General features: G+C 35.4%; 1 protein-coding gene across 2 annotated transcripts; it reads left to right on the forward strand.

The window, feature by feature from the left end:
• Positions 1-297: 297 nt before the first annotated feature.
• LOC131151891 (ubiquitin carboxyl-terminal hydrolase 2) lies at positions 298-20,798 on the forward strand. Of its 2 annotated transcripts, none has more exons than XM_058103355.1 (3): positions 298-575; positions 1,255-4,091; positions 20,253-20,798. In XM_058103355.1, the coding sequence occupies exons 2-3, from the start codon at positions 1,261-1,263 to the stop codon at positions 20,482-20,484; spliced, it is 3,063 nt and encodes a 1,020-aa protein (XP_057959338.1). In that variant the 5' UTR covers positions 298-575; positions 1,255-1,260; the 3' UTR covers positions 20,485-20,798. The 2 variants fall into 2 exon arrangements, with proteins under 2 accessions (XP_057959338.1, XP_057959339.1); XM_058103356.1 differs by lacking the exon at positions 20,253-20,798 and adding an exon at positions 19,547-19,611.
• The last annotated feature ends 288 nt before the right edge of the window (positions 20,799-21,086 follow it).

Below are 21,086 nucleotides of genomic sequence, written 5' to 3' on the forward strand. Positions count from 1 at the left end.
ATATCTCGAACATTTTATGCTCTAAGTGCAAGCCTTGAGAAGATTGTCATTATTTAAATTAGTTTAAAGAGAAAAAGTCTTGTTCCCTTCCTATTATTGAATTAATAATTTTAATTTTTTTAAGAATAAAATTAAGATTAAAGTATTTAAAAAAATAGGATAAAAATATTTTTTTGGCTTAGACAAGGGGAAAAAAATATCTTTTTTCTGGTTGTTGTGGTTAGGAAAGAGAGGAGAATCCAAATGATTGAATTAATAAGTTGAAGTGGGATGTAATTAATTCACATCGAATTTGACTCGTTGGGTATACATTTTCTTAATTACCATGAACGACACTGAACTCCTTGATATTATAATTCAGCCCACTTCCACCACTGTTTTTCGCCTCCTGCGACTCCCTGTCTTGGTTTAGAGAGTAGCAGCAGCAGTAGCAGAGGGTGCGCCAAACGCCTTAGAATGCGCACTCCACTCTCTCACCCTTCGTAGATCCTAATCAAAGTCTTTTTCTTAACTGTAATGCTTAATCGATTGATGTTTCTCTGAGCAATCTCCCTATTCTCAGTCTAGATATCCAGGTGAATGTCTGTTTTCCTCTTATTTTTGAATCTATTTAATCATTTGTTCTTTGTTCTGCATCAGCTTCATCTACGCTTTTACGGTTGCTCGTTTCCTCTTATATATGCTTTTCAAATGAATATTCATCTGGTTACTTCTGAAAAACTCCGAATCTGTACTGGGTGCTCTCTACTGTTCGCAATCTGTCCGTTATCAACGGATTCTTCTTTCGTGTTTGTTTGATTTTTTTTTTCCTGTTCTGATTATATATGGGTTTTTTAGTCTTTGGGTTTTTTATTCTTTTTCTTTTCCTGGGTTTTTTTTTTTCGGTTTTTCCTTTACAGGATGTATATTTTTGTGGGTGGGAACTGGGTTTTGGATTGCCTTTGTGGTTTCTTGCATTCTAGTTCACAATCTATGTTCTTCTTTTTGGGTTTATTCTTGGTTTTGATTCGTGGGTTTTTCCCAGTGGACGTATATGTCATCAGGTAATGGGGCTGAGTTATTCACCATGCCTGCTTTAATTCTTGTTGATTTTTTGTTGTTCTGTGTTGGGCAGTTGATAAATGAGTTTCATTTGTTTTTCATGCATGTTTGAATTCTTGTTCAGTATTTATGGTGTTTATCTTATTTTCATTGTTTTAGCTTTCAATTCGTGGGTTCTTTTTAGTTTCATGATTTTCTTTGATTGGTTTTCAGAACTCTATGGGGAAAAAAGTTAAGAAGAAGGGTCGAAACTCTCATAAGGAGAAGCGGGTCGTGACCCCTTCTCCCAAAATTGGTTCCCAGCAATACAATGCAAGTGTTGAGACTGTTGGGGATGGAGTTTCAGTGGCCAAAGGGAGAAACTTGTGCGTCCATCTTGACAGGGGAGTAGACTTGAGTAAAGTCTCAAAAAAAATTGGGTCTTCTGAGCCTATTAAGTGCGAAGATTGCAGGGAAGGTGTGGTTGATAGGAAGGGTAATAGGGCAAAGGGTAAACATGGGAAGAGGAAAGGAGGCGGTCCTGGGGATTTGAAATCAGATTCGAGGGCTATTTGGGTTTGTTTGGAATGTGGGCATTTTGTGTGTGGAGGGATTGGCCTTCCAACAAGCACTCAAAGCCATGCAGTTCGGCATGCAAGGTTAACCCGTCACCCCTTGGCAATCCAATTTGAAAACCCTAATCTACGGTGGTGCTTCCCATGCAATACACTTATACCGGTTGAAAAATCAGAAGAGAATGGTGAGCAAGTGGATATCTTATCTGACATTGTGAAACTGATAAAGGGCCGATCAGCTGTGGCTGCACCAGTGGATGTTGAGGATGTTTGGTTTGGAAGTGGCAGCATTATGAGTGAAATGAAACCAGGAAACACAACATCCGGTGCTTTAGATGGAAGGGATGGTTACACTGTAAGAGGCTTGGTTAATCTTGGGAACACTTGTTTCTTTAATTCAGTAATGCAAAATCTTTTATCCATGGATAGGTTGAGAGACTATTTTGTGAAGTTAGATGGATCTGTTGGGCCTCTTACTACTGCTTTGAAGAAGCTTTTCTTTGAAACAATTTCCGAAGGAGGATTGAGAAATGCTATCAATCCAAAATCATTTTTTGGGAGTGTTTGTGCAAAGGCACCCCAATTTAGGGGATACCAGCAGCATGACAGTCATGAGCTGCTACTTTTCTTACTCGATGGGCTCTCTACAGAAGAATTGAGTATGAAAAAGCAGATCAGTTCTTCTCAAGATGATGGGAACTCTCCAAATGAGGGACCTACTTTTGTGGATTATCTATTTGGGGGGCAAACCTCTAGCACTGTTTGTTGTTTAGAGTGTGGGCACTCCTCAACAGTGTGGGAGCCTTTTTTAGATCTTTCGCTGCCAGTTCCAACTAAGAAACCTGTTTCTAAAAAGGCCCAACTGGCCTCTCGAACCAGGAAAATGAAGCTACCTCCAAAAAGAGGTGGGAGGGTTCGTTCAAAGTTTAACAAAGACACGGATGCTACTTCAACTCAAATTGTTTCAAAGCCATCAGTTAGTTGCGGGTCGTCATGCCAAGAGCAGTCCAATGCAACTGTTGAAGAGAAAGTGACGACATGTTCTGGCGATTCTACATTTTTAGGTTCAGCTGGACCAGTTATTGTGGATGATAATAAGGGCCCAGTTTCACAGAATATCTTGACTGCTGAACTGTCTGAAACCAGGCTCCACTCTGAAAATCTTATGGAGAAAACAAAAGTGTCGTTTGATGATTTAACATGGATGGATTACCTTGAACCTGAAACAATATTGCCTGACCAAGATGTTGCTCCACAAAATGATGATGTTTTAGTTACTCAAGGTTTTAAAGAAAAGGACACTCCTCACAATAATGTCTCGTCTGAAAGCAACTTTGATTCCACTAGCCAGGTTTATCTACAGCCAAATCTAAAGTCAGAATCGTCTCCTGAGAGTTCTGGCAAAGACATGCTCCCTGAACAGGTTCAAGATTCTGAAGTTCTATTGCTTCCATACAAAGAAGAAACTTCAACCTCTGTTGAGGTAATGAGAGTAGAAGGTGAGGCCTCCTCATCATTTGTTGGTTGCAAGCAAGATTCATTGGATTTTGATGGATTCGGTCACTTATTTGATGAGCCTGAGGTAGTTGAAGGGCCCACAGCAAAAAACTTGCCAGGCGCTAATGACTTTCAGGAAAATGAAGTCACTGAAACTGGTTTCATAGCTGGAAACAGCAGCGATTCAGAACCTGATGTGGTGGATAATACAGATTCTCCAGTGTCTGTAGAGAGTTGTTTGGCTTATTTTGTAAAACCAGAACTTCTTTCCAATGAACATGCTTGGCAATGTGAAAATTGTTCAAAAAATGCAAGTAAGCAGAAAATCAAATTGAGGAAGAACAAGCTGAAGCTTAAATCTTCAATTCAGAATAATCAAGGCAAGGATATTGCTTATAATGACTCATTGAGTTTGAATAAAGATTTGTCTTGCCCTTCTGAAGTCAGAGACCTAGGTAATGGAAATATCAAGAGTGGTGTGGTTCTTGACACTTCTAGTGAAAGCTTTGTATCTCATTATGGGGATGTCAATGATTCCACCCAGAACAAAGCAAAACTTGAAACAAGTCAAGCTGACAAACTAAAACCAGTGGTTCCAGTAGTTCCTCAATCAGAAGGAGAAAATGGTAAAGATGCATGTTTGGAGTCGCCACATTCCTCATGTTGCTACAGAACTTGTAGCGAAGCAAGCTTTAGCGATCAATCCAATGAAATTTATACGATTAATGAACCTAGTAGGAGTATTGGATGTAAACCAAGGGATCCTCAGTTGTCAGTTGAGATCTGTGAATCAGGAGAAAGTGAAGAAGTAGAGATGGATTCTGAAACTGTGAAGGTAAAGAGAGATGCAACTAAAAGGATCCTTATTAATAAGGCCCCGCCAATTTTGACCATTCATTTGAAGAGGTTCAGCCAAGATGCTCGTGGTCGCTTAAGTAAATTGAATGGCCATGTTGATTTCAGGGATACAATTGATCTACAACCATATATGGACCACAGGTACTCCTTCATACTTTAAATGGATTTCTCTTTCAATCATTTGATACTGTAATTTCATTAATTTTGTGATATTCATGTTATTCTTGTCACACTGCCTCTTGGTCTTAGTGTCTTGGATACATTTTTTTTTTCTAAAATTACATTATTTTGAAATAAATTAATGAAACTCACTAATTTAATTTCTTTGGTTGCTGCGTACTTGTATTAGAAGTGGTCCAGACAACTGCCGTGCTCTGATTATATATATATATATCCTGTATCATTGCAGTAAATGCACTGAGAGTCTGAGACAGGTCAATATTGGGACATATATACTTATTTTTTCAAGGACAAAGGGCAGAAAAAGGTGTATGAAGAACTAGAAAATTAGAAATTCTATCTTGCATACACAAACGTGGGATGGATAAAGCCCCACAAAACTTAAAAACTGATTAGAAAAGTAGAAGTTTGGTCTTATACAGATTTTGATCAGAGACAGATTATACAGTGCGTCATAACTGTTTTATAGCACTGAAAAGAACATTTATGGAAGAGGTTCATCAGTGACTAATTTCTTGCAAGGTTCTTTGAAGAGGTTCTATTTGTTTTGCTGAAATTGACCTTTTGAAAGATATTTTTCTCATGTCCTGCAGTTTGGGTTCTTTTGGTCAAGGAAAAGATCTTTCTTATTCAATGGCGAAAAATAAAATATGGACCAGTTCCATCTCTTGTTTTCTAGACTCACCTACCAATATTTCAGTGCATGTCAAACAGTGGAAAATAATTTCTAGTGTTCTATCCAAGTAAAAGAAAACTGATGATTTTCCATGAAAATGATTTTTGTGGGAAATAACTCTGGTTGGGAGGTGATTTTCCATGAAAACAAATGTTGCTGTAACTGTAAAATAAATGAGGAAAGAAATAGAATGAGATTACTCACTTTCCTCTTTTCACCTGCTAGAACAAAATTGCTATATTTTTGTTTGGCAAAAGCGAAACTGGAATCATTGGGGAGACTTGAGAGAATATGCTTGCTTTCATTTCTTAGGCCCGAAGATATGTGCATCAATTGTGACAAATTGAGATTGTCGTATTGCGACAAATTTTTAAGATTTCTTTGGTGAAAGCTTTGAAGGCAAGTTGAGATTCTGAGTGATCACATTTAAACATTTGAAGGGGAATGTTAAATGTTGATTGATCGGGGACCAGGCAGTTCTTGGTCCATCCCAAGGAAGAGTTCTTGACCTCTTATGTGCCATTGGTTTGGGGAATCTTAGATGACTCCCTGGCATTTGGATTTCTGGGAATCTTGTTGCTCTAGGAATGTGAATTCCAGGAATGATATGACACCATGCTTAATATGTAGAACATGGGGATGTTATCATATTATTTCTAAGGTACATTCTGACAGTATGCGAATATGGATACCCATCCTTCAAGGTGGGGAAGTCCAGATTCAAACAAAAATCCAATTACATTGGAATCTAATTGTCCATGGAAAAAAAAAAAACTGCGGCCAAATATAGACATCTGGATGTCTATAATCAAACAGAATATTTGATGGAGGCCTTGAACCAGATGCGTGTTAAGGTTCTTGGTTGATCAGTGCAATAGAGACATTTCGTAATCTTTTGGATGTGAAAGGAGACAGAAACTTGTCTTTCTAGATCATGGGATCGATGTACTTTTTATGAAATCCTTATGCTTCTTTAAGTATATAGGTAGAAATGTTTTTCCTCTAATTTCTGGACTCTGGGCCACTAATTCATGTTTTTTGTTTATAGCATAAATTCTTCTCAGAGCACACAAAAAACTCTTTCTGGTGTTGGACGGTATACTGACCTATGATCTATCAGTGTAGATCACTTTAGCATGTACAACTGGCATATGCTTAGCAGAGCCAAAATTATGCACAAATATCAAGATTATTATTTATGCCCTAATAAAGAACATAAGGAAGAAACATCAGCAATAGGAACTTTTTGTCATACTCTAATGATTCACCATTATTATTATGAGATATCAATTGAGTGTGTTGTTTAAACAATGGGTGAAAGAAATGAATGGGTTGGTGTCTAGCTTTTAGTTCTTAAATGCTTTATAAGATTGAATATTCAATATCGATATGTAATGTTGTAGTGTGATAAGGGATAAGACAGGCACCATTTCTCAAGCCCAGAGTCACAACAGTGCACATGTTATGAAGTGTGAATAAGCTTGAATGGTCGCACATTTGGCAAACCAATTCATCTTGTTATGTGATATGAAGAGTCATTTTACAATGTTTGTTGCTCATTTATTCTAAATGTTCTGTACCTTATTTAAGTTCGAGTATATGCCCTGCTAACATGATTATAGGCTTTTCTTGGTGCTAGCCTGACATGATGTGTGGAAAGCAGCTATCCTGGTCCCAAGGCACTCATTGCAGTAATTACTCAAACATATATGCATGTATTAGGGATGAAGGCACATGGAGTGCACAAGATGTTTTGTACAACAGCATCCTTTTGCATGTGAAATGTGTTTTTTGTTTTGATTTCATTTCCATGTTGACCTTTTTTGACGTTTGGCCATTTGAAACCAGTTTTTTTTTTTTTTTGGGGTGGAGTGAGATTGAAAAAGAAAAGAGAATTCATTATAAAGGAAAGAGTGTACAATGAGGAGAATAATATATCCTGCTGCAAATGGCCAGAGAGAAGCCAAATAGTGAATCCTTTCCCATAGCAAAGTACGGTGACTCTTCTTCCTCGAGAAAAATACAAGCATTCCTTCTACATTCCCAATAAAACTGCAAAGATCCCACAAGTCCACAAAATCAAACCATCTTCATTCTTCCCAAATCCTGTAAAAGAGATATGTAATAAATTCTCTGCCAAACCTGGACAAATCCAATTCTCCTCAGAAACACCAAACAACTTATTCCAAATCCTCCAAGAGAAAGAGAAGCAAAAATAGATTCAATGCAGATTCTGAGCTATCAAAACACAATAAACAGACATCTGGAGGAAACACCCTAGAAAGTGTCCTCTGCAACAAATTATTGGTGTCAACTTACTAAGAACAACCAGCCAAATAAAAGCCTTAATCTTTGGAGGGGACTTTAGCTATTTGGATTAATGGAAGAGGGGAAAGGAACTAAGGGTTTTGGTCAAATGCTCAAAGAAAGATTTAGAAAAATAGATTCTTGAAGAATCCAAATCCCAAACCCAATTATCTCCCTCACTTTAGAGATGACAACCCTCCAAAAATGCCAAAGAAGGGTAGAGTTCCTCCACCTGCCTATCATTTAGTAGACCCGTTTGAAGTAAGAAATCAAGCAATGACATTATTATGTGCCAAGGAGAGATGTTATGAACAAGGAACAACAGCAACAACAACAAAACCAAGCCTTAGTCCAACTAAGTGGGGTCGGTTATATGAATTATTTTCCGCCAATTTATGTGATCATGGACCATTTCTTTTGATAGATTTAAGGATATTAAATCCTTACTCATTATCTCCTCCCAAGTTATTTTAGGTCTACCCCTACCCCTTTTGCTGCCCCCCACAGTAACTAAGTCACTCTTCCTCACAGGTGGACTATAAGGCCTACGTTGCAAGTGTCCATACCATTTGAGTCGTCCCTCCCTTATCTTATCTTCTATAGGAGCTACACCTAACTTACCACGAATATGTTCATTCCTTAATTTATCTTTCAATTTTATACCACTCATCCATCTAAGCATTCTCATCTCGGCAACTTTTACTTTTTGGATATTATGTTTCTTCGTCGCCCAACATTCCGATCCATATAGCATAGCTGGTCTTATAGTTGTCCTATAAAATTTTCCTTTCAATTTTAAGGGTATTCTACGATCACATAGCACACTTGAAGCACTTCTCCATTTTATTCAACCTGCTTTAACTCTATGCATTACATCATCTTCAATTTCTCCTTCAGCTTGTATAATAGATCCAAGGTATCGAAATCTACAAGTGCTATTTGTTTCTTCATCATCAAGTTTAATTTTGTCTCCAATATTCCTCCTATCATTACTAAAATTACATTTCATATATTCTGTTTTATTTCTACTTATCCTAAAGCCTCTAGATTCCAAAGATTCTATTCATAATTCTAACTCAGCCTCTACTCCGTCCCTAGTTTCATCAATTAATACAATATCATCTGCAAACAACATACACCATGGAACCTCCTTTTGAATACTCTTAGTCAATTGGTCCATCACTAAAGCAAAAAGATAAGGACTCAAAGCAGATCCTTGATGTACACCTATGGTAATTGGAAATTCTCTAGTTCTCCATCTATAGTCCTTACACTAGTCATTACTCCATCGTACATATCCTTAATGACATCGGTATACCTACAACATACACCTTTTTTTTCTAAAACCCACCATAGAACTTTCCTAGGTATTCTATCATATGCTTTCTCAAGGTCAATAAATATCATATGCAAGTCCCTCTTCTTTTCCCTAAATTTTTCCATTAATCTTCTTAAAAGATAAATGACTTCTATGGTAGATCTCTCAGGCATAAAACCAAATTGATTTTCTGAGATCTTCGTTTCTAACCTTAATCTTTGTTCAACTACCCTTTCCCATAGTTTCATCGTATGACTCATAAGTTTAATTCCACGATAGTATTACAATTTTGAATATCTCATTTATTTTTGAACAAGGAAAAGAAATGAAAAATGCATACTTCTCCACCCTCAAGTGTCTTCCCAAAAATGGATCCGAAATCCATATGAAACCAATTTAACAACATGTTTTTTATTTTCAAAATATGAAAACATTCGTTTTTTTTTTTTTTTTTCCCCACATTTGAATAAGAGAACATGTTCTTCCTATGGTCAAACCTCAGGAGATTCAAAATGGAAATGGTAACAAAAGAAACAGCATGTTCCCAAATTCACACTTAGCTACCTGCTAGTTGACCAGAGGAGTATGAAAGGAGACCTTGAAATTTGTTTATAATTTGCTGCAATAAAAGTTTAACCTTTGTTACTATCAAAATTTTTCTTACAACGTTCTGGTTCACTTTTTTATTTTTTTTTATTTTATTGTTTATTTTGTGCTTTCTTTAAGCTATGAAAGTCTGTGGTCATGGTGTCCAATTTGAGACCCTTATAGCCCTTTCTCATTAAGATGGTCCTGGGTAGTTTTTCCTCTCATATGGTCTTTTAATCATGTCTTCCCAATTGGGAGATGATGTTGAACTTGAGTCAAGGTATGCATTCTTCTTCTGAATGAAGAAGAAGAATTAGGCAATGCCACCATTGCATGGGCTATTTCCCTGTCCTTTTTGTGATGACATCATACATTTTACATGAACACCAGATTCTCAATTGTTGCATTTGCAACTTCCTTGAGTTAATTAGACACACACACATTTATGCATGCATTGCGTATGTGTGCGTGTACTAGTTGATACAATATATATTGATTATATTGTTTGGTTCAAATCATTGGCTCACACAATGCACATGCTTCTTGGTTGGGTAGTCATGAATAAAATGTGTAGTGTGTTTACAAATGTTAAGGAGAGCCATGGGTGGTTATTTGTAGTTGGATGGTTATTGTAGTCATGTAGGATTATATTTACTACATTGCCCATTAACTGAAAATATGTGAAAAATTTGTAAAAATAAGATGACATTTTAGAACATAATGGATCAAAAATGCTGATTGAAAACTGCCATTTCTTCCTTTAATTAATAGTATATATGTTCTTAAGTTATTGATAGATGCTACGTCTGTAATCTGTACAGCTAATTCATTGAATAATAAAATTTGCTCTGATCCTATGTAAGTATTTGGTACATCCAAATTACTGATTATTTCTGGCATAGATTTTAGGTGGGAGTGACATAGAACTGGGAATTGTGCTGCGTGAAAATCCTGAAATATTGGAAGAAGTATTAATGAACAATCGACACATAATAATGTGAAGAAACTTAACATCCAGCAGTATGTTATTTTTTAAATATATGTGCATCCATGAGTTAAATGCAATTCTTCTTGTATTTCTGACAGCAAAGCACTCTATAATATTAAGCTACCTTGCCTGCTACTTAAGTGTTCATCTTGCCCAATAGCTGACTGTTGGATTTGTCATAAAAAATTTGTGCATTTTAGAAAGGCAATTTTCAGTGATGAGTTAGTGGTTGGAAATGCTGGTATTAATCATGAAACTGACACCTCTACCAAGTATTTTGAGGTTTTCTATCTTTATTATCTATAGCCAAAATAACTATTGCAGTTTGATTTGTTGTTTCCATGTAACTAAGAAAGGCTACCTATCTGGTAGAATGGTGGCTTCCTTTCCAAAGGGGAGACCATTGTTCTTGGTTTCTTGAATCTTCTGGGGACTATTCTTAGATTTATTGAGAATTTAACCAATAAAAGTACAAAACCTTGTCTTTCCCACTTCATAGATCCATTTGGAAGGCTAAAGGCCCCTCTAAGATTAAGGGTTTTGTTTGGTTGGTCATTCTTGATGAATTAACACTAACAATATGAATTGTTGTGGATAGGATGCCTTTTAAGGCTTTACCTCTGGGTCTTTGTTCTATTTGTTTTCAAAACTCAGATGTTCTCACCTTTTCCTCCATTGCTCTTTTTCTTGGAGGGTGTGGAACAATGTTTTTGGTTTATTTGGATAGAATTGGGTGTGTTCAGAGTCGGTGGAAGATTTGTTGGCTATACATTTTTCAGGTTTTGGAAGGGGTAAGGATCTTCGGCCTTGTGGAGGTGTATAAGTTTTGCAGTTTTGTGGGGGTCTTTGGTTGGAACAGTATGCTCATATTTTTATGGGGAAGATGTCTTCAGTTATGCTTTGGGATAGGATTCAATACTTTGCGTCCTTGTGGGTTTTTGCCACTGGGTGTGCAAAGGATTTTTGTTTTCTGATTTACAGTGTGATTTGTTGGCTGTGCTTTTCTGATATATTTTGATTTTGTTTTGTATCTTTTATGGGGGATTGCTTATGCTCCTTGTTGTGCTTCATCTTTGTCTTAATAAAATCTTCTTTTCTGTGGGGGGAGGGGGGAGAAAGGCTACCTGTCAAAACAGAAAGCAGCAGCACTGAAACAGGGAAGAGGCTATGTGCTTGCATCTAATGGGGAAAAAGCAATACATCAGATTATATTGGAATTGAACTTTAATAAATCTATACTTCATATAAAAGTACAACTAGTGTAAATCATTTTGTGGACAAAAATGTCCTTAATTATCACACTATTCATAAAAGCCATAACACCTTTTCACTGTTGTCCTCTTGTGTCAAAAATATAGTTTCCAGATACCCGTGGTAATACTTATTCTGTGTGTGTATTTTTTTATCCTTTCATGGAGTCTCTTCAGCTGCCTCCTGCGGTGGACAAGGACTTGACTGCTTATCTTCACAAATGACTGTCCTGCCTTTATTGTACTGTTTAGTATCAAAACTAATTGATAGTAATAGAATTTTCATTTGGTCTTTTTCCATACATAAGTTGCCACATGGATGAGCTATTAGTTAGTTATGCCCATGTGGCAGAAATTGAAATATGCTTATCTTATGTAAACTTTTCTTAAATTATGTAACTTTTCAATATGAATCTAGAGAGTACATTATACCATCTTTTACTTTGAAATATATTAAATATTTTGATTATTTGATATTCTCATCTCTTTCATCTTCCATTTCATTATGGTCAGTAACTATTACATTATTTTTTAATGTTTCTAATTCATCACATTCTACTTCAACTACATTTGGTACTTTCCATGATCTATTTATAAATAAATTTCACTCTACATTTTTTTTTTTTCAGTATTTTTCTCATTCTTTTCTTTCATACTCTCTTAAAGTAATCCTTGCATCTCTCAAGCACTTTTACTTTTGCGATCACTTGGTCTTCCTCTACAAAAATGTACCATAGTTGAAGTTGATATCCTTACTTAAGACTCTTGATTAATATCAATATATTGCAGTATTTTTTTTTTGGTTGGATTTGTCATAATTTTTAACACTGCGTGAATGTGTATTAGTTTCATCCATTCGAAGAACTTATTTGTATGATACTTGTTTAATTTTTATAATTTTTGCACATGTAAATCAATGTATGAGAACTTTAATGATTAGAGTTATTTCATTGAATGACTCAATATCATTATGATTATATTTATTTTGTTGAAGCACGCAATCATGTCTGTATGAATACAATGGAATATAGTGAATATCTTGGCACAGTGTAATGGTCCTGGGCCCAACTCCAATGAGGTATTGTCCGCTTTGGTCCATTGGCCTCATGGGTTTATCCTATAAAAGGTGTCTCACCTAGTTGGAGCCCAAACCCTTCTTATAATTCCAAATTCTCCCTAGTACACATTCGATGTGGGACCGTGATTGGCTCTCCCGTCCAATCTTTGATATCCTCGTCAGTGTGATCTCCTTAGTATACATTCGATCTAAGTTCATGACAAACTCTCTCATCCGATTTCTAACGTCCTTGTCAGCGTGGTCTCCCTAGTACATATTCGATCTGAGATTGCGACAGACCCTCTCGTTCAATCTCTGACGTCTTTGTCAAAGTGGCTTACACCTCTATGTAGGGTCCACTCACATGATAGTATCCCCAGGGTGGATCCACTCGCATGATAGTACCTTCAGGCAGGTTTTGATATCAAATGTAATGGTGTTGGGCTCACTAGAACTCTAGTGAGGTATTGTCCGCTTTGACCCACTAACCTCACAAATTTATCCTATAAAAAACGTCTCACCTAGTTGGAGTCCAAAACGTCCTTATAAGCCCAAGATCTCCCTAGTACACATCCGATGTGAGACCATGACACACAAGTTATGTGAAATAAGAAAAAAATATTTACCATCTATAAAATGCATGAATTTATATTAAAAAAAAAATCAGGGTTTAATATTTCTACTCCTGATTTTGACTAAATCTATATATTCATAAAATGATTGATGGAGGTGTTTTTTATTTTTTTTTGTTTAATACATATATTTTCAATTCCATAAGCTTTAAAATCCTATGTGTTGCACAAGATTGAATCTAGTCTCTGAAAAGTAAGACAAAATAGTTCTAAAAAATGAATTCGACCAAAATTAGATTAAAAATGTATTTATAAGGTTTGTTAAGATGGGTCAAGGTTTAGGCCTGAAGAACTTTGTGAATGAATTCAATATGCTTCCGGTAGTAGTCAAAAAAGCTTGATTTCAATTTAAACTTACAACAAATATCTAATTGTGAACATTCCATGCCACCATCAAAATGTTTGTTATACAAAAAGAGAGAGCCAGTTGGTCAAAGACCAAATGAAATTAACAGTGTTGCAAAAGTTAAATCAAGATTGTATATCTTGAAAGAATTATAGAATAGGTAAAACCCTTTAAAATCATTTCGTAAAACTATTTTAAAGTGATAAAAAGAACAATATCATAAAAATTGAATGAATAATGCATATCTTGAAAGAAATATAGAACAGATACAGACTTCAACCCATCGTATAGAAATGTGCTATGAACTCGACTTTTAAAAGATAAATATCACGAATAAATAATATTTCAGCTAAAAAAATTTTAGTTTATGAATCAAAAATTGAATAAATATTTGGGGAATGATATGAATAGTAATTATGTTCCAGAGCTATTGAATTCTTGCCATCAATTCCATGTACTTCTTTAGTTTGTTGATTAAGCATTATTTCAATATTTTGTAAATTAAAAGTTTGACTCATAGAATATTATCCCTGTGAGATTTAAATATGTTACACAAAACAAAATTTATCTTAGACATACAAAAAAAAGCTTAAAATTTTAGTTTTCTTGTATTGAAAAGTTCTCATGCAACATTCGTGCATTATATAAAATAAAAAATTACCAAATTTCTATAAAAATAAAAATGTGTTAAATGGTGTATCAATAAACATATGGTTAAATAATAATGCATTTTACTTTTCCAAATACCTTATACATGCCTATCACTTGAGAACACAACTTATTTATGCAGCCTTTTGAAACATTGTATCTACATGTCTTTTGTCATGTTGTCATATAATAGCTGAATGCTACCTTTGACATTTTTCATCTTGATAAAGATTGCCTTGTATGATTTCTTTGTCCGTACATCATAATTTTCTCCTTTTAATTTTCAAGTATGTTGGCAGTTATAAATATTTTAATTAATTAAATAAAGTATATAAGTTATATATAGACTAATACTAGATAAGTGTATTACTGGTATATAAAAAAAACTAGGATTTTTTTTTTGTGTTCTGAGACTACTAGTGAAACGAGTGAGCATCTTTTCTCTATTATCGTGTGGCTAATAAGTTCTGGGATAATCTTTTGTCCATTTTTGATGAAGCGATGATCTTGCCAGATTGGTCAATGCATTTTTTTGTTGACGTTTTCAATAATTACCTTATGTACATTAGTCAATATTATTCACTTTCTGATCATATGTGCAATACAGGTGACATTGTTACTAGTCTGACAAAATTTATGCGCATTAAAATTCTGATATAGAAATATCATGAATAGAGTTTAACTGTAACATGACCACGATAAGAACCAGTTCTTAATTTAAAAGTTAAAGTAGCATGGTGTATTTATGCATTTGCAATGGGAGGACATCTTGTTGATATTTCTAGGTGATCATATCTTGTTTGAATTTTTATTTTTATTTTTTTAAAATTAGAGATTTTATTTTAACTCAGTAAATCTTTATATTTTAGGAGTTGTAGTTATTTAGGGTTATTTTGAACATTTTAGATACTAGGGGTTCTTTTTTAATTATTTATGTTACTTTTACTGTTGGGTTCTTAAGTACTTTGCTGATGTGTACTACAGTTGGAAATGCAATTGTGAACTTCAAATCAAACTCCCTTCTCTCTTGCTCTCACGACCATCCACACCCCCCCCCCCCCCACCAATACCCCCCAACCCCCACACCACGGTCTTGCTTCTTTTCTGTTCTGTTCTACATCAATTTGGTTGGTATCAAAGCAAATCCATTCTATGAACACCTAATTTGCAAAATTATACAGAACACTTTTAGACTCACAGGAAAGGGGGGGAGTGAAGGGTTCAATTTAGAGTTCACCACTGCATTCTAACTGTACAACACACAGTCACAGATACCTTACCCAACGTTAAAAGTAAAAAAAAAATACTTAAATAATAAATCTGAAGTGTCTAATTTTTTATTCTAAACCCCTAAATTTATTAAAACTTCCAAACTTCTAAAATATATAGATTTGCTGATTTAAAATGAAGTTCCTAATTTTTAAGGAGTTGTATTACCCTCATTATTTCTTCCCTTTCCAACATTCTTATTTATGTTTTCTCCTTTTAGAGTATCCTTGAGTGTTGCCACTGCTTTAAAGAGAATGATACATGACTTTCTTGGGTCGGATTTTGGGGAGAATAAGAGAAATCCCTAGTTAGTTGGGAGGTTGTTAGAAAACCTAGATGGGGGCTGGGCCCTGGTAATATTGTATCTTAAAACATCTCTCTAATTGGAAAATGGTTGTGGAGGTTTCCCCCTGGAGTTAATGCTTTATGACATGAGGTGATAAAAAGTATGGTGTAATGGGTGGGATACTAGAGGAAGTGGCATTGTTTCTAATGCAAGCCCTTGCAAGTTCATGTCTCAAGTAGCTTGTTTTTTCTTCCCCTCACCTGTTTTAGAGTTAGTAATGGCAACGGGGTTTGGTTCTAGAAGGATGTTTGGGTATAATTGCTCATTGGAAATGATGGTGCTTTGTTTGTTTAGGCTTTCTATTCTCCACAATGCACCTTTAGCTCTTTCTTTCCTACTGAGGGGATTCTCTTTCTTAGGATTGCCTTTTTTCAGGAATCTCAATGAAAGAGGTTGGCAAGCTCACCACCTTGCTTAATGCTCTGGATATTTTGTTCCTTCCAATAGTGGTATGAGAGGGTTTGTAGGGTGATTCTTTAATCCATTTTCTGCTAAGTATTTTTTTCGTTCACCTCATAGAAATTCCTTCCCCCAATTTCTTCCCCTTGGAGCTACATCATTTGGAAGGCAAAGGTTCCTTTCAAGGTCCAGACTTTCATATGAAGTTGACTCTTAATAGGATTAATACGCATGCGTTTTTATAGATCAGAAGACCCTACAAGGATTAGTCTTGATAAGTTCTTAATGAGCTGTGAGTCCAATGAAACAAATGCACAACTCTTCCTTCATTGTTTAATCACAACCCATCTATGGAGGGTTCTCTTTTCTTGTTTTGGTGAAGCTTGGGTGGCATCTTGGGTTGTGGGCAATTTCTTGTTAGTGAAATAGGAAGGGTTTGAAGGGTGATTATTTAGGTCCCTTTTCTGCCAAATATTCTTTTTCTTTCACCCCATAAAAACTTCTTTCCCCAGTTTCTTCCCTTGGAGTCACATCATTTGGAAAGCCAAGGTTCCTTTCAGGGTCCAGAATATGAAATGTGACTCCTAATGGGGTCAGCACTCGTGATTTGTTTATATTAGAAGACCTTACAAGGCTCGTAGTCCTAATATGTGCTTAATGTGACGTGAGTCCAATGAAATGAATGCACACCTCTTCCTTCATTGTTGAGTGGCATCCATCTACAGAGTGCTCTTTTTTCTTGTTTTGGTGAATCTTGGGTGCTGCTTGTGTTATGAGCAATTTCTTTCAAGTAAATGTTGGGGCTTTGGCAAAAGCAAGAAGGGAGGATCCTTATGATGTGCAGTTTTTGCTATTCTGTTGACCCTATGGATAGAGAGGAATGCGATAACCTTCAAAGATTGCACCACCTCTCCTAGTTATGGGTTAGAACAGTGTCCTTGGCTTCTGCCTGGGTCTATTTCCTCCCTCTCGCCACCCCACCCCACCCCACCCCACCCCCTTGTTTGTTTTTGGGTGTGGGGGAGGGGGTTGGGTTGTTGCTGTCGGACCTTCAAAGATATTGGAGGACAGCTTTATTGTATATATTTCTTTTTTATTTTTGTGCTTTTCCTTTTGTTCCTTGGAGGACATCTTTGTTCTTTCATTGTACCTTGTTTGTCTTTTAATTTTTTTTTTTCTTATAAATAGAAGGAACTGTCTCATGGAAATCTGGGAAAGCTTGTTGTTTTCGGGTTGTTTTTCTTAATAGCTTGCTGTTGCACTTCTATAAATATTAAGGGCCCGTTTAATTGTTGAAAACAATTTTCATTTCCCATTTTAGTTTTTTCAAAAAATTATAAAAAGGTTAGCTGATTTTTCATGTTTACAACATTTGTATAGAATGAATGAATGAATGACAATAAACAATTTTGGCACTATTTGCTCGTGGAAATAGTTTTATTTTCCATTTCGAATTTTTCAAATAATTACAAAAGTACCACCTTGTTTTCCAATTTTCTAAATTTATATAGAAAAGTTTGAAATATATATATATATATATATATATATATATATATGTATGTATGTATATATTATTTTTCTAGATTTCTAACTCTTACTTTGCCTATGGGAGCATGAAATTCGGATCTTGGACGTTAATTTGTATTGATTATGTATAGAGTTTCTTCTTCTATGCAAATCCAAATTTAATGCCCAAATTTCATGATCCCAAATATTACTTTATATAAATTTTGGAAAATTGGAAAACAAATTTTTGAAAAACAACTATTTTTTTTGGTAATTATTTTGAAATCTAAAAATAAAAATGAAAATTTGTTTTGCACATTTTGACACTCTTTAATTTCTATCTTCCCCTAACACAAGTCTTGAAAGACTAAAAATATAAGTAAAAAATTTATAATTCTTTGGAAAACTTAAAAATGGAAAACAGAAAATATTTTCCACAATTAAATGGACCCTGAAATCTTTTTTTGTTATTTTTGCACTGCAATCTATTTTTTTAGGAAAAATCTTGGAAATCAGTTCTCGACAATGCCCCCTTCATTTTTTATTTCCTCATCATGTTTGCTTTTTCAATTCTCAAAAACAGGAAAAGAGCAGTTAAAGCAAAAAAAATCAAACAACCATAATTACATTTATAAGGTAGTAATGAAAGGTATTAGGTCCAATTTGGTACTGTTTTCAAAAACTTTATTTTGTTATTGAAATAGGAGAAATGAACATGAAAATGGTACAGATAATGCGTTTGGCTGAAGATAATGTGTTTGGCAGAATATTTCTGGATGGTTTCCTAGGATTTGCCTGAAAACAAGTACTTTTCAAGATTGATAAAAAATTTCGAGGCATTTTCATGTTTGGAGCCACTACTGATTCAAATCAACAAGAAAATGCCAAAAATTGGTTGCATTTCCTTTCATTTTGACTTTTGGAAGTGAAAAGATGATTTCAGGAACCATTTTTGCTAATTCCAATTTAGCTGTTGAGTTAGGTTGGTCGCATTTCCTTTCATTTTTGTTTTTAGAAGTGTGATTTCAGTAACCATTTTTGAAAATGCCAAATGGGCCATTGAACTCTAAAAGGTGTTAGGGATTGTTGCCTAAACATCCAATTGGTCAAGAAGTTAAATCCTTAATTGGAGCATATTCTTTAAGCTCTTACATTATTTCTATAATTTTCTCCACCCCTTCACAAAACCACCACCTCCCCCTCAAGACACACCCAAAAAACAGCAAACAAACGAACACATTGTAAGCCTAACCAGACATATAACTGTGCAGGTTGATGCAAGTTTTGGGCCCGTTATATTTCCTTGTAAAATCCTAAAATTTACTTCTTAAACCTCATCTAATTTACTCTGGGCATCTATTCTGCTGTCAAATTTTTAGCCTCTGGTCAAATAGATTTTTACCCAGTTCCCTTTTTGGTATGCTGCCTGTTTTTATGTTACTTGCATGGTAATTATTCTTTGTGCATATATGTTCTGGATGATTGAACAAAATAGGAGTCTCAAATCCCTTGGACATTCTAGTGTGCCATTGAGATTGTCTCCTTGCATTTAAACTGATGTGGTTCCTTTTGTAGTGAGCATGTTCATACAATTTAAACTCCTCTTAGAAAAAAATCATTTGTCAATGTGTCCCCCATTTGAAAGGGTGTGTTTGACATTCTTTGAATATTGAATTTTTTTGATATTGTTTTGGCACATGTAACAAATAGATACTAGAATGCATGATGAAAGCACCTTGATTACCAAAGTTAGAAGGAGTGAGATGATTATTGTTAGGGCAAAAGACACCCGCCTACCTTAGAGGTTTGGAAAAAAGACAGAGACCTCCCTTGAAGTTTCAAAAAAGTCATATACCTCCTTCAAGGTTTCAAAAATACCAGACCTCCATGAGGTTGACACAGACCTCTCCTAAAAAAATTTGCCTTATTGCAAAATACTAGGGGAGGTTTGTGTTTTTTTGGCAAATCTCAAGGGAGGTCACTGGAATTTTAAAAATTTTAGGGGAGGTAATTGTCTCTTTGTCAAGTCTCAGGTCATTGTTTTTACCCCTTATTGTTATCCTAAGATGACCTTGATTTTTAGCAGATGAAGAAAAAAGGAAGCAAGCATACCTGGTTGCATGCTGTTGGACAGATAATTATCTTATGTAAGTGACAACTGACTCAATTTAATTCTGGTGGACATCCCAACCCCTTGCAAGTTCTTCTAAATTGCACATAGTACAAAAAGGATGGAAACATCATTTTGGAGGGTTAGAATCACACTAGTTGCACTTAATACAAAAAAGATGGAAAATAACATGCTGGGGAGAATCACACTAGTTATCTTGTTTTCCTCTGCTGATACATTCCTGTGTGCTCTTGCTGCTTTTTTATTCCTAGTTCGCCTTTTGTGCCTATATAACTTAGTCTCCTGTGTGAATTCTTTGTCGTATGTCGCAACATATTTTTAATTTGATAGTTCAATTTCATTGTATTTTACATGGTTGGCACAATAGAGACACCCTGTTTGATATGTATAGATATATATGCTATACATCCTAAGTGACATAAGTAAACTATTATCTCTTCATTAATTTTTTTAAGCAACCGCAGCTGTAAATGTATTATTCGTGTGAAAATTACAAGTATTAACATGTGCTGGTCTGTAATTCCCGAAGAATGAATAAATAGGAGGCCCCAAAAGACCTTTATGGCTGTATTCAATTCATTAAGTGCATCGTTTTGTGATGACACAATGTAGTGTATATGCATCTGAAACATTTTCCCATTTTTTTCTGTTGGATATTTAGGTGCACAGAGGGGGGTAAGTATGATTACCGTTTGATTGGGGTGGTGGAGCATTTTGGGAGCATGAGAGGAGGGCATTATGTTGCATACGTGAGAGCCGAGAAGAGCAGGGGGAAGACACAAGAAAGTGGGCATCCTCTGTGGTATCATGTCAGCGATTCTTATGTTCGTGAGGTTTCCCTGGAAGAAGTTCTTCACTGCGAGGCCTACATTTTATTCTACGAAAAAATTTGATACAGATTTCAATTTTTCCATTCCATTGCTTGTTTCTGAGACAGTTTGGGGGCTTAAAATTGACTATACCTGCAGTTCCCCACCATCAGGAGAGAGAGAGAGAGAGAGAGAGAGAGAGAGAGAGAGAGAGAGGATATTCTGAGGTGAGTGTATAACAACGATTGTGAATATTTGATGCCCATTTTTCTTGGTGTCACGGGTATAGTGTAAAATTGTATCTTACATTAAGATGTGGAGTTTTTTTTTGGGTTTCACTCCATGGACTGGAAGCTTTACTCATGGAATCCATGCTGAAGATGATGGCATTGTAGTGCGTTTGTTTTGTTGGTTGATTGGATTGAGTAGGATCTGGCTAGATTGCACGAGTTAATTTTCTTATTTCGAGTTATGGTTTGTCATCTTGTCTAATAGAATAGAGGTAGAAATGGAATAGAATGAAAACTTGGATGAACCGAATAACTGGAAGCGATATTGAATTTAATTTAGTTGTATATTTATTTACTAAATATGTAAAACGAATTGAACTAAATTGCAATTTTTTTAGAGAACCAAAACGGTTGAAATCTTTACCACAGCTTAGCATGGAAGGGTAGCCTGAACAT

This window comes from Malania oleifera, chromosome 3, assembly GCF_029873635.1.
Source record: "Malania oleifera isolate guangnan ecotype guangnan chromosome 3, ASM2987363v1, whole genome shotgun sequence".
In the NCBI taxonomy this organism is placed as follows: Eukaryota; Viridiplantae; Streptophyta; class Magnoliopsida; order Santalales; family Ximeniaceae; genus Malania; species Malania oleifera.